Source organism: Trachypithecus francoisi, unplaced genomic scaffold, assembly GCF_009764315.1.
Source record: "Trachypithecus francoisi isolate TF-2019V2 unplaced genomic scaffold, Tfra_2.0 Lachesis_group2, whole genome shotgun sequence".
Taxonomy (NCBI): Eukaryota; Metazoa; Chordata; class Mammalia; order Primates; family Cercopithecidae; genus Trachypithecus; species Trachypithecus francoisi.
This window is the reverse complement of record NW_022681465.1, coordinates 163,942,863-163,956,184: the sequence shown is the minus strand read 5'-3', so window position 1 is coordinate 163,956,184 and position 13,322 is coordinate 163,942,863. Positions and strand designations below refer to the sequence as shown.

The 13,322-nt window shown below is 36.0% G+C and overlaps 1 protein-coding gene across 1 annotated transcript in view; it reads right to left on the bottom strand.

Moving 5' to 3' along the window:
* The window catches only part of FBN2 (fibrillin 2), a 285,838-nt gene that overhangs the window by 94,434 nt on the left and 178,082 nt on the right, over window positions 1-13,322 (bottom strand). Inside the window, exons 19-20 of the mRNA XM_033181363.1 lie at window positions 10,565-10,690; window positions 5,962-6,081 (exon numbers count right to left, since the gene is read on the bottom strand). Coding sequence (XP_033037254.1) covers window positions 5,962-6,081; window positions 10,565-10,690 — 246 coding nt within the window. The remainder of the gene's footprint in view (window positions 1-5,961; window positions 6,082-10,564; window positions 10,691-13,322) is intronic.

The following is a 13,322-nucleotide window of genomic DNA, read 5'->3' as shown; positions in this document are numbered from 1 at the left end:
TTCATGTACCTGCATTCAAATATGGTTTATTACATATATGTAATATGTACCATATATCTCTCATACATAATATAGTAATTAATATAATTATATCTATTGATATTCTTTTTTTCTTTGAGACGGAGTCTCGCTCTGTCGCCCAGGCTGGAGTGCAGTGGCACGATCTCGGCTCACTGCAAGCTCCGCCTCGCAGGTTCACGCCATTCTCCCGCCTCAGCCTCCCGAGTAGCTGGGACTACAGGCGCCCGCCACCACGCCCAGCTAGTTTTTTGTATCTTTTTTAGTAGAGACGGGGTTTCACCATGTTAGCCAGGATGGTCTTGATCTCCTGACCTCGTGATCCATCCGTCTCGGCCTCCCAAAGTGCTGGGATTACAGGCTTGAGCCACCGCGTCCAGCCTATCTATTGATATTCTAAGGGGAGCTGTCCAAGATTTTACGCTGATACTCAGAAACATAGAGCACTGCCATTTTGCCCCTGTTGGTCTGGTCTTGAACTCCAGGCCTCTAGCAATCCTTCCATTTCGGCCACCCAAAATGTTAGGATTACAGGCATGAGTCACTGCGCCCCACCCTTCTTCTTTTTTAACATACTATAACAACATGATAAGACCATTACTTGTGTGAAAAGTATTCGTAAGATTTATCCTTAATGACAAATGCTTTGATATTTAAGATTCTATTGTATAAAATCCTTCAATCTCCTTCTCCCTTAAGTCCCTACTAAATAATCACACACAATGTATGTTCTGTTATACAGAGGCCAAAATTTCTCCAACTGATAATTATTTGATGAATAATTTAAAAGAAAAAAACCCCTATAAAACAAAGAAGGAATAAACACTTACAAAACCCCCACTAATGCTTTCCCAGGGCTAATATCTGATGTATTTTATTTCAGGCATTTAAAAAATGTGCGTGTGTGTGTAGATTTATCTCTAGTTCAAAAAGTAAATCATACTTACGGTAAACAATTTGAAGAAATAGAGAAGTATGGGGGAGATGTAAAAATCACCTGAAATCCTCTAGAGATAACCATTTCTAACATTTTAGACTGACTCCACATAAAGTTTAAGTTCTTCCTTTTGAATGGTAGAGTACCCAGTGAAATATTATGCACTTTAAAATGTTTATTGTATGTGGATTAAAGGGAATAATGAATGGTTAGTATATTTTTGGTGGCGCAATGAAAAGTTTTTCAAATGAACAAATAATAAATGACAACTGATTTTGAAGCAGTGATAAGGAATCCAGTCAAAGCTGATATGGCAAATACTAATTGGCTAAAACAAATCATATGTCATGTTTTCCTTGTAGAGCAGTGGCTCTCAGTTAAGTGTGCATAATATTACCAAGGCGCTTGTTAAAATGCCGATTCATAAGTTTCCAGGTGTGCAGCCCAGGAATCTGAATTTTCACAAACTCCTCAGGTGATTCTGATGCGGGTGATGTGGAAAACACTTTACCAAAACCTCAATAGCATATTGTGGCACTAAGAGTTAGAAGAAAACAAAGAATAAGTGTATTCCTACAGTATTTATTTGAAAATTCATTTTAATAATATGTACAGATAAAATTTACTTCTGGCTGGACACAGTGGCTCATGACTATAATCCCAGCACTTCGGGAGGCCGAGGTAGGCAGATCATTTGAGCCCAGGAGTTCAAGACCAGCCTGGGCAACATGGTGAAACCTCATCTCTACAAAAAATATAAAAATTAGCTGGGAGTGATGGCACATGCCTGTAGTCCCAGCTACTCAGGAAGCTGAGGTGGGAGGACTGCTTAAACCCGGTAGGCAGAGGCTGCAATGAGATCGTGTCACTGTATTCCAACCTGGGTGACAGAGTGAGACCCTGTCTTCCAAAAAAAAAAAAAAGTTTTTACTTCTAAATTCAACAACAAAAACAACAAAAATATCCCCCACAAACATAGAAAGGGAATTACAATTAAACTGTAATGGGCCTATGGTGGGAGAAATAGTAATTTCTGATTCTCTAGGCAACACAGGAAGTTACCAACAACCAACCAAGACAGAGGTTGAAACAAAACAATTCTCTCCTGTACTGAATAAAAAGTTATGGGGCAAAGGTATGAAAAAGAGTTAGACAGTCACTTTGCTTTTTCACTCTGGCTGAAATGTTGAGTTTGGATAAAACTGCAGAGAAACATTTGTGTCAGGTCTCAAACTACAGGCTTGTTACAGATTTATACCTGTAAATTCCATAGCACAGAGGAAACAGAGATGCTTGTGTAAGGCTACTGTGTATTTAAATGATCTTTTACTGATCCGGACTAATTCTGATTTATCACCTTGGTTGTCATCATTTTAAGTAAGATTAACAACAGTTACTGCTAAGATTTATCAAGATAGTGACAGGAACTGGAAGGCTTTGTATGTATTTATTTACTCATTAAAACAACCCTGTGAATTATGTACAATTTGTAGATGAGAAAATGTAGGCACACAGAGGTCAACCAATTTACCCAAGGTCACCCAACTAGTAGAGTGCCAGCATCAAGATTCAAGCCCATGCAGTCTGACTGCAGAGCCCTCACTCTGTAGCACTGTGATTCTTTAGGCTGGTGCTGCATCAACACTTGAAAAGCTACAAATCCAGATAGTCCCCCGCAGCCCCCTCCAGGCTCACCCTTCTCTTCTCTCTCTCCCCAATTCCTTTCCTCCATCCTCCCTCCCTCTCTCCCCACTGACCCACTGTTGTGTGTATATACCCACCCCTGCCCCTATACACATACACAACTGAGATACAGATGTAGATAGTCAGGAGTTAGTTAAGAACTCTCAAAAAATAAAGCAGGGTGATTAGCTTAAGGGTAGAAACAGGAGAAAAACTGTTATTTTATCTAGGATGGTCAGGGAAATCGTGACTTACAATGTGGCATCTGAATACAGACATAAGGAGAACCCTGCAAATCTGAGTGAAAAACATTCCTGCCAGATAGATCAATGGACTTCAGGTGGGCATGTGTCTGATGCAGGAGCAGGAAGTAGGCCAGTCTGGCTCAGGCTGAGGGGGCGGGAGGCAAAGCAGGGGCAAGATCATGAGGGGAGCACAGGCTTCGGCTAGGACTTGAGCTTTTACTGAATGAAATGAGAAGCCAAGGTTTTCCTAGACAGGGTTCCTGGACAAAGAATGATGTGCTCTGATTTATGTTTTAAAAGGGTTGTCTGGTGACTATGTGGAGAACTGACTATAGTACGGGGAAAAGAAGTTAAGGTAGAGGCTACAGCAGTAATTACGAAGAGAAATGATGGTGACTTGGATTGGGGGTTGGTGTGGTGATGGTGAGAAGGGGTTGAAATGTGGATAAACTTCAAGTGCAATCAATAGGTTTGCTGATGACTTCCATGTGCAGCTTGAGAAAAAGACATCAAGGATGCTGCCAAGGTTTTGAGGGGTGGCAGCTAGAAGAACGGATTTGCCATCTGCTGAGATGGAAATGTTCCTGAGAGACTCGGGTTCAAGCCAGTACACAGGAATTTGGTTTTAGACATGGGAATTTGAGATACTGATGAGCCATCCAAGTGGAGACACTGTACAGACAGTTGGCAACACAAATCTGGAATCAGTGACAAGGTTGAGGCCTAGAATTCCATTATCAACTAGAGTGACACATGTGAGACTCAATACAGAGGTTCTTGAGGATGAGTGTAGAAAGACAAACAGGGGTCCAAAGACGGACTGGCGGAACACTTCAGGTTAAAGGTTAGGAGGATAGGGAGGACTCAGTAAAGCAAAGAGAAAATGAGCCATAAAAGTCAAAGGAGAAGAGAGTTTTGCCTGGGAAGCCAAAAATGCAAAATTTCTTGAGAAAGAGTGAGTAATGAACTGTGACAAATACTGCTAATAATCTAAGGTGAGGAATGAGAAGAGACCATTGGATTTGACAGCAGAGTGGTCACAGCCATATGTCCACGCAAGTTGAAGACAGAGTGCAGACCCAAGCCAAAGATGAGGGAAACTGGTCTGGATTATATAGAACCATCAAACCATAGCAGTATAATGCATGAAAGATTAATCAAATGCATCATTCTATTACCTTTAACCATATTCAACCAGAACACCATAGTCTTCCTTAAGCAGTTTGCAGAACAGTTTAAGATTAATTTATATTTAGAAAGCTTGAAAAATAGATTCTAAATCCTTAAATATTCATAATATTCAACTAATTCAAATATAACGTAATTTTAAATCAGTAATCATACCATGAAATTTCAAAATGTAATGACCTGGGCCCTGTGGAAGAGAAAGTTGCAGGCTAACCACTGATGAGAGCCACTGACAGTCCTATTATACATTCCTGGCTTTTCCTGTGTATATTTTACTATTTGTTATTTTCTTTTTCAACTAGAATTCTCTTTTTAATAAAAAAGTATATAAAATAATGTCTAAAATTTAAAAATATTAGGGAAATTGCATTTTGAGCAGCTCTACACTGGGCTATTCAAATTTAATCATAATAAATGAAAGCACACAATACATTGACTGAGAAAAATATGGTGGTGGTTAGTTGTTGGCAATTGGAAGAATGACATAAAGACTTGGGGGTAAAAAGTCTTTGTTCTTCTTTGGTTAATAAATATAAGGGCAAAAGGCCAAAATAATGGAAGTCTACATGATGAGGCAAAAACGAAGTATCTTTGATGCTCAAGTGGCATGCAGATTTAGTTTTCTGAGACATTAATTGATTAATGCTGAATTCATTTCCTTTGCATAATAAAATGACTCCATCTCAATTGGAAATTGTGGCTTAGCAAAAATATTTCTGCTTTACTGGATCCAACCCACACACCCCGCTGGCCCCCCCACCAACCCAGCCCGGAATTCTATAAGAAAAAAAGTAATGCCCCAGGCAGATGGCAGTCTATTGCCTAATATGGAGAGCTGAACAAGGCTCAAATTTCACCAGCTGTACCTCATTGGGAAACGAGGAGCTGGTGTTTCCAAAGAGAAGGTTTTCATTGATAATTCTGGACTTGGTCATTTGTCTTTATATAACAAACAGACACTCTAGCATCCAGCTAAATATGGTTAACATCAGACATGCTACTGAAAAAACTATTGTCTTTGACAAATATGAAACTAAAGATTCATTTTGGCTAGATAATAAAAACTGTCAGTTAATTTGGCACTATGTAAAACTGAAATATCTTCCTATTTGGAATATATATTTACTTCCCCTTAAAGGTGGATACTAGCTAATGATGTGAACTGTGTAGGCCTAGTGAATGGAAGCACAGATGCTAGAAGTACGGAAAAATTACTGGGACAGTTTTGTTCCCTTTTACATGCTGGATTTTTCCTTGCAGTAACAGATCAATCTTCCTTAATATACATCCTATGTCATTATCAAGAAGTGACTTTAAATGTTTTGAGACATATTGAAAGATGCTAGTTTAGATGTTTTAGAATAATTTCCCCTAGAGATTTCCAAAAGCAAGAAAGCAGTTATCTTCTCTTCCTTGAAGCCCAGAAGTTTATGATTGATGGAAAAAAAGAAAAAATAATAAATTCCCTCTATGTGTTTAAAAGCTTCAAATTCTTGTCCTGTTAACTGAATCCAAATTTCATCACATTTTTTGTTTGCCATCGAAGTTTGTTTATAAAAAAAGTATGCAGTGGAGATTTGATTATATTGCTGCCTAAGGCATTTTTAGGGTAACGGATATGCATATGTGTGTGGTATGGAAATGATTATAAGTTATAATATATCTACTTATATGAAAGGAAGATTTCTAGAATCTAACAAAAATTGAACAGGCTGCCTAATTAATGCTATTATGTTTTACCTCTATGTTGATATTGAGTAAAAACAACTAATGTAATACGTAATTCTTTACTTTTTGGACTCATATTCTGTTTTTATTTGTAGTAAGGCCTGAGATCTGTGCTGATCTTAGCAGTGAAATTGAAGCATCAGTATTGTGTATGAATCTTACCAATACAGATCAATCCTGTGGAGCTGAGTTTGCTGCCGGGCGAACATTCACAATTGAAAGATCCAAGGTTGTTTCTGCAGGCCCCATTGACACATGGGTTGCTCTCACATTCATTTATATCTACAATCCAGAAGGAAAATATTCTGTTAGAACTGCCATGTGTTTCTGGAAAATATTATTCCAACAAGCCATGCAATGCCAGAATGTCTGGTAAACTTGGCTCTGGTAATTTTAATATGGATCTATGAAGCATAAAGTGAATGGGGAATGGAGGCATGCATTTTACATTGTGGATACGCATCTATAGGATTGGGAACTCAGTAGGACCACAGCAATCAGCCTATTGGGAAAGAGTTCAGTTACATGCTTCTTCAATACGTCATCACAACTTTACATAAATTAGATTTTTTTCCCCACAGAATAAGATGTAATTCCAGGTGCAACATCCTGTGCACAAACAAAAGTGGATTGCTTTGATCATTTATGGTTTAATGGGGCTCTGAAAAACTTAAAAAGTCCATCTTAGAAGCAAAATATCACAATGCTGCTTTAATTCCAAGCTCTCGGGTACGAATCAGAAAATAAGGACTGAAACATTCATGGTGGGTACATAACTCTCCTCTGGTACATAACTCTCCTCTAGTCCCTATCCACCTTCTCTGTCTTTAGCTCTTCACATTTACATGTTTAGTTTGCTTAGTTATTTTTTAATACAACTAATGGTGGTAAAATAAAAATTAGAAAACTTGATCAAGTAGAAATAATTGCTTTAAATCGGCCTCTACAATCATTAATTTGATCTGAATGAAATATTCAAATCAAATGTAATTCAATATACATGAAATCATATAATCTAAACAATTCCTGTTGAAGGTCAGAAGTAAGCAGAACTGCCCTATGCCTATGTTCTCAAGTGGTGATTAGAGAAAATGTCAAGCCTGTAATGTGGAATAGTTTAACACATGAGTTAATGAAAAAGAAACACAAGCTTCAGGTAAAGTACTATAAACAAAATTAAAGACATTTTCAGTGTCAATTCAACCACTTTTAAAGTGGTACACTTTTAAGAAGTGGCACACAGTTTTCTTTACTAAGTTAATTATCTGAAACAGGTCAATAGTTCTTAAGGCATTTTATATTGAACACTGGGGTTTCTAAGTTCACAAGAATACTTTTTCTTTCTCTAAATATTTCTTTGAATTTATTATAAAGCACATTACTATGCTGAGGAAAGCATGTAAACAAATGGCTAGAAGACTTTAATCCTGAAAGAGTGAGGCTCACAGTTGATTTTTTTTGTCAGTGGACTTCACATGCAAATTTAAAAATCAATGTGAAAAACAGGTAAGCTCCTTCTTTGTTACTTCAACACTACTGAAGGAATATCCAGGTGCTAATTTAATTCTTGAAATATAAATTGTTTGAAGGAATATGAATGTATTTTGCTTTCCGGTTGTTTATAGTGAGAAAACCTCTTAAAAATAAAAGAAGAGATTTTGTAAATATAGCACAGATTTCTAATGAAAACATCAATCCCAGAGTACAAAAACTCTTTCATAAAAACACAATGTAAAAAAGAAACCAGTTAACCATAAAACAAGCAGATAACTAATCTAAGGACATACCACATATAAATCTATTAATTTCATTTGTAAGAAGCCTGAAAAAAGAAGAATTTCAATACTGTGTGTTTTTAAAATCTCTATTTTAAATTAAGCAATTATGAATTCAGAAACTATAAACATATGCACTGACAACTACAAATATCAACTATTTAGTTTTCCTTTAAATAATATGTTGTTATGTTATAAATGTCATGGAACCAGGAATTGAAACAGTTCACTGTACATTCCTGGAAATAAACTTCAAAGCACATCTGGTTTACATTTAACTAGTTATGTCACTGGAAACACAATCTAAACCACAGTGCTTGCTGTAAAAATTTTAACTTTCACAGACTCTCAGAGCTCAAACAAAAAAAAAAAACAAAGTTTCTGTAACTTCAATCTTAAATATAGAAGAACTTTACTCTCTTTATTATTAATGCTATTTGTTATATATTTAAAATAGTCTGTTGAAAACATGAATGACAAACAAAATTAGTGCACAAGACAAATATACAAGAAAAAGCTCAGATTTGCAATGAATCTGCTAATAATTCCCTGTCTAGTCTTTGGAAATTAATTCAGAAGGAAGAGAATGAAGAGAACTGCTTCAGACAGAAACATTTACTGTTTGAATGCAACGGTGGAAATGAGAAAGTGACTCAAGGGAAAAAGAGATTAGTAGCCTTCAAGTCTATTCTTTGCAAAACTCTTAATGAAATGCAAATAACAGTAGGAAGAAAGTGTAGAAATAACAGTTATTTGGTTAGGTTTCCCATGATAAATCATTTTTATTTCCTTCAGATAAGGCTGGAGCCAAAAGAGTTGTCTATAATTTTTTCTTTATTTACATAACATGAACTTCTTTCCTATGAATGACAGACATAAAATTGTTTTTTCATTAAATAAATCTCTCAGCTTAAGAATAAGCATGCTTGTAATAAGTGAAGATTACTCTTTCTAACCCTCACTCTTGCCTAATTTGGTATGAAAGTGCCTTAATATTTACATAATCACCTTATGTTACACTATTAAACACTACCAGCTCCTACTCTTCTTAACTGTTCATGTAAGCAGGAAAGTCTCTGATTTTAACTTCTTTGGTGTTTCAACTCTCAGAACTTTTGTACTCTATCTTACTCGTCTATAAATAATCATTGGTAATTCAGTGTGCATAGCAAATAGAAAGAGACACTATCCATTTAGTTCCACATTAGGAACTAAATCGTGTAAGAGACACGATAGCATCAGAAAGTATTTTCCTAGACAGGGAAACCAGTCTAAAAATCATCAGTTTCCTAGTTAAATCAAGATGGCGTCCTACCCTGCTCTTGCTTTCTAAGTTTCCTGAGATTTAACGGAAGCTTATCCTCCAACAGACAACAGACAACAGACAAAACTGAAAAAAGACTGTAGGAAGGAAGTGTAGAAAATCAGGAAAAACAAAAACCTTTAAAATCCCTTCTTCCATCTTTCCAAAGAAATCACAGAGGAAATATGGCTAGGATACTTTTTCATAAAGTACGTTTCTCAGAGCATTTCGAAGAATTGGTGTGAGAGATGGGAGTGGCATCTAGAAAATAGAGACTCTGTAGTTGAATACATTTGAGAAGCCAGAGCTGATTTAAAAAGAGGGCTCTCATAATCTGTTGAAAGATATTCCAAACTCTTAAGTGTGTCCCCTTCTCATCTATGGAGAAGACAAATCTTTAAGTATTTTCAGTGGGAATGGAATGAACACTCCTCTTTGAGGAGTTCCTGCAAAGATGTTGGACAACAGGGGAAACTGTCACCAGAAGTAAGTTTAGAAAAAGGGGATTTTATGCTGAAGTTTTCTTTTTTTTTCTTTAGGCTAGTTATTGTTTTCTAGTGGCCCCTCCGATTCAATTCAAAGTTAGCACTGCACTTTGTAATTGCATTTCATTGAGTTCAGCAGAGTCATTTGTGTTTTGACATCTTGTTCTATAGTCCTAACTGGTTTCTGTTCACAAGAATGCTTTGAAGTTAAACAGTAAGATGAAGAGAGAATGTTAACATCTTTTTGAATAATATTACTACGGCAGTTTTCTTGGCTGTGGCATCATGGAAAAAACAAATACTTTAACAGATTAAAAAAAGGGGGGGAGCTATTCCACAATCATCAAAGATGAAATCTTTTCTTAAAAGTTATTATTCCAAAGTAGTAATTGGATTTGAGACTGTTATGGGACCCTTCTGTAGGCCCACACAGTGAGATTTAAACAGGAACAATGACTAGTATTCATACCACAGATTTTTCTGAAATATACAGTACTTTGATCAAGATACAAAACCATAATTCAGTGTACTCACTGCTTAGCCAGTATCTCACTGAAAATGAAGACTTCTCTAACCATTCAACTCATTTAAGTAACTTTCACTGCAAAAATATGTGATTAGAAGAAAACAAAGAAGCTTTCAAACACTAGTTTATGGTCTATAAACCCAAATGACAACTTTTAAATTATCAAATGGAAAGGACAATTCTCTTAGACTAAAAACACATTAAAGTTATCATTTTTACTTAGGCTTCAAATATTTTGTGGGCGAACCTCTTGAGTATATAAATCATTTCATAAATTAAAAGCCTAAGAGTTAACTTTTCCATTACAATTCACGTTCCTACATTAATGGATCAGAGTGGTTCTGAAAAGGGGAAAACACAGTAAACAACTATCTGACACTCTATTTCAGCAAGTAAAACAATATGGCTTCTTCCAGTTAGTTTCTTTTTTATCCACTTTAAAATGTTTGTTCCAAATGTGTGTTGATATTTTGTCTGAGTGGAACAAAATTGATGGTGTTTGTAAACTGTGTTAGGTCTTTACTATTTCAAAAACTGACAGATTAGCTAAACGAGATTATAAAATAAAATATTCAAACAATATCCTTTTCCCTACATTGCTTCATCACTGTAATTGATGTTTATACAACTCCAGGTACTCACTATTCACAAATAAGGCAAGGAAGACAGCTCTTACCTTCACAGGTCTCTGTCTCGGTCCTGAACACATATCCTGGGGGACACGTACAGCTGTAACTTCCTGGTGTGTTTCGGCACAATCCGTTATCACAAAGTAGTCTGTTTACTAAACATTCATCAATGTCTGAAAGCAACCATTGGAAGATAGGAGATACACATATTTAAGCATGTATTATAGTGGGCAGCAATGTTTAATTTTGTTATTTGTTTTATTTCCCTCTTTCTTCTCTGTGACATAGTCTGTATCACAGCGCACTCTTCATCCTAAGCAAAATATATTTAGTTTTATTCAAATGGGATATTCTTATGCTAGTGGCTAATTTTAAGATGCTTTTAAATCCCTGGAAAGTATGTGCTAGCTTGGAAAGGCACATCTCTACTTCACTTGCTTTTAGTCCTGTAATGATATTATATTAGATACATTTTTAAAGCATTCATAAAATATATCAAAAGGTTAAATTTATTTGCCTGTATACTTGCTTATGTATAATAAAAGTAACAGAAGGCATTTTTTATTATTAAAATTTTTCAAAAGAAAGCCTTATGTCTTCATGTCCCAGATGGTTAAAAAATGCATTAAACAGCAGTTTAAAAAAAAGACATTCATTAATCTTTTTCCATTATGCTTTTATCTCAGAAAGTTAGTTATTAATTAAAACGATGTATTTTGCATACTCTTTTAGCAGTCCAGAACAGCCTAGAGAATATCATCTAAACCTCCAGTTTAGGAAGCTCACAGGATCTCACTCTGTTGCCCCGGTTGTAGTGCAATGGTGCAATCACAGCTCGCTGAAGCTTTGAACATTTTGGCTTAAGCAATCCTCCTGCCACAGCCTTCCAAAAGTAGCTAAGACTACAGGCATGTGCCACCACGCCTGGCCAACTTAAAATAATTTCTTTTAGAGATGGGATCTCACTATGTTGCCCAGGCTGTTCTGGAACTTCTGGCCTCAGGCGATTCTCCCAGCTTGTCCTCTCAAAGTGCTGGGATTACAGGCATAAGCTACCGCACCTGGCCTCACATTTTAACCTTCCTATCCTTCCATTTTGCAAGTGTAGTGACAAAAAGATATGAACACTGTAGTTTAGAGTGAAGAGCTCTTTTACTTAAAGTTATATTTCTAGTCTTGCAAATAATAATTTTCCCTTATTAAATAATATACTGATACTGTGGAGATTTTGAAAACAGATCAGAAAAACATCCGTAATTCCATCATCACTGATAATATTCTTTTGTGTATTATCTGATCTTTTCCCTTCTTGATCTTGTTTTTGCTCCAACTCTGAATCTTGATACTTTAAAAATTAACATTATATTTTAGGCACTGGACTACCATAGCTTTTCCCATAATAGTGTAATATTTGTACAAATTGTGACTGCATCACAATTTTCTTTCTTGCTTGCTTTCTCCACTCCCCTCTCCTTTCCCTTCCCTTCCTTTTCTTTTCTCTTTTCTTTTTTCTTTTTTTTTGAGATGGAATCTCGATCTGTCACCCCGGCTGGAGTGCAGTGGCATGATCTCCACTCACTGCAGCCTCCGCATCCTGGGTTCCAGTGATTCTCCTGCTTCAGCCTCTGGGTACTGAGATTACAGGCACGTGCCACCATGCCCAGTTAATTTTTGTATTTTTAGTAGAGGGGGGTTTCACCATGTTGGCCAGGCTGGTCTACCCCTAACTTCAGGTGATCTGCCCACCTCAGCCTCCCAAAGTACTAGGATTATAGGAGTGAGACACTGTGCTTAGCCTGCATCACAATTTTTTAACCCATTTTTCTAAGCTATGGATTGAATTGTGTCCTTTAAAAAAGATATGGTGAAATCCTAAAACCCCAGTATCTCAGAATGTGACTTTATTTGAAAATAGGATTTTTATAGAAATAATCAAGTTATAATGAGGTTGTTAGGGTAGGTTGTGATTCACCTAACCACATAACTGGTGTCCATGTAAAAAGGGGAAATTTGGACTTCACTTCTGGAGAATAAAAGCTGGCATAGTTTGCATATTGTTAGAAATGGTCAATAATCTTTGCCTGGTACTATTATAGCACATAATATAAATAGAGCTTTTACATTCATCGTATGTATGTCTTCAACTCCAAATCAAACAAATATGTTCAGTAATAAAAGCCACTATCAGAAACACAGAAAAATCTCTTCCTTTCCTAATCATACTCATTAACACTTGGTTGTAAAAGCCATCAGTGATTAGTTGTAAAACTATCATGCACAATGATGGATTGAATAACATTTATTTTATAAAAGTCCACCCAAATGCTTTATGGGAAAATCTTGCACTAACAGAAAACAATAAAAGACTGTTAAACCTTTTCATCCTCCTCCTCTTCCTTTTGTTAAACATAAATTACATACTTGAGTTTCGTCCATCATTCTCTTATAATTAGAAATGGAAATACCTTTGTCTTAGTTGTCATGTTTAGGTATATTGTGGCAACTGGTTGTTTCTTTATGAAGTCAAAATTCTCTCAACCTGTAACAGTTTATTTTCTTGACTTACTTTTATCCATACTGACCTGTTAATTTTTGAAGTCAAATTCTTAGTAAAAAATTACAGGATTAAAGTATATTCAGGAAAACAACAGGCTAATAACTGAGTATGTTAATTTGGGAAAAGAATATTTTAAAAATGAATAGGTACCACCAAGAAGTTTGTTACTATGTAACAAAATTTGTTTGATTCTGATATTTTCCTATCAATGTATAATATGAAGAAAACAAGAAAAACTGTATGGTTTT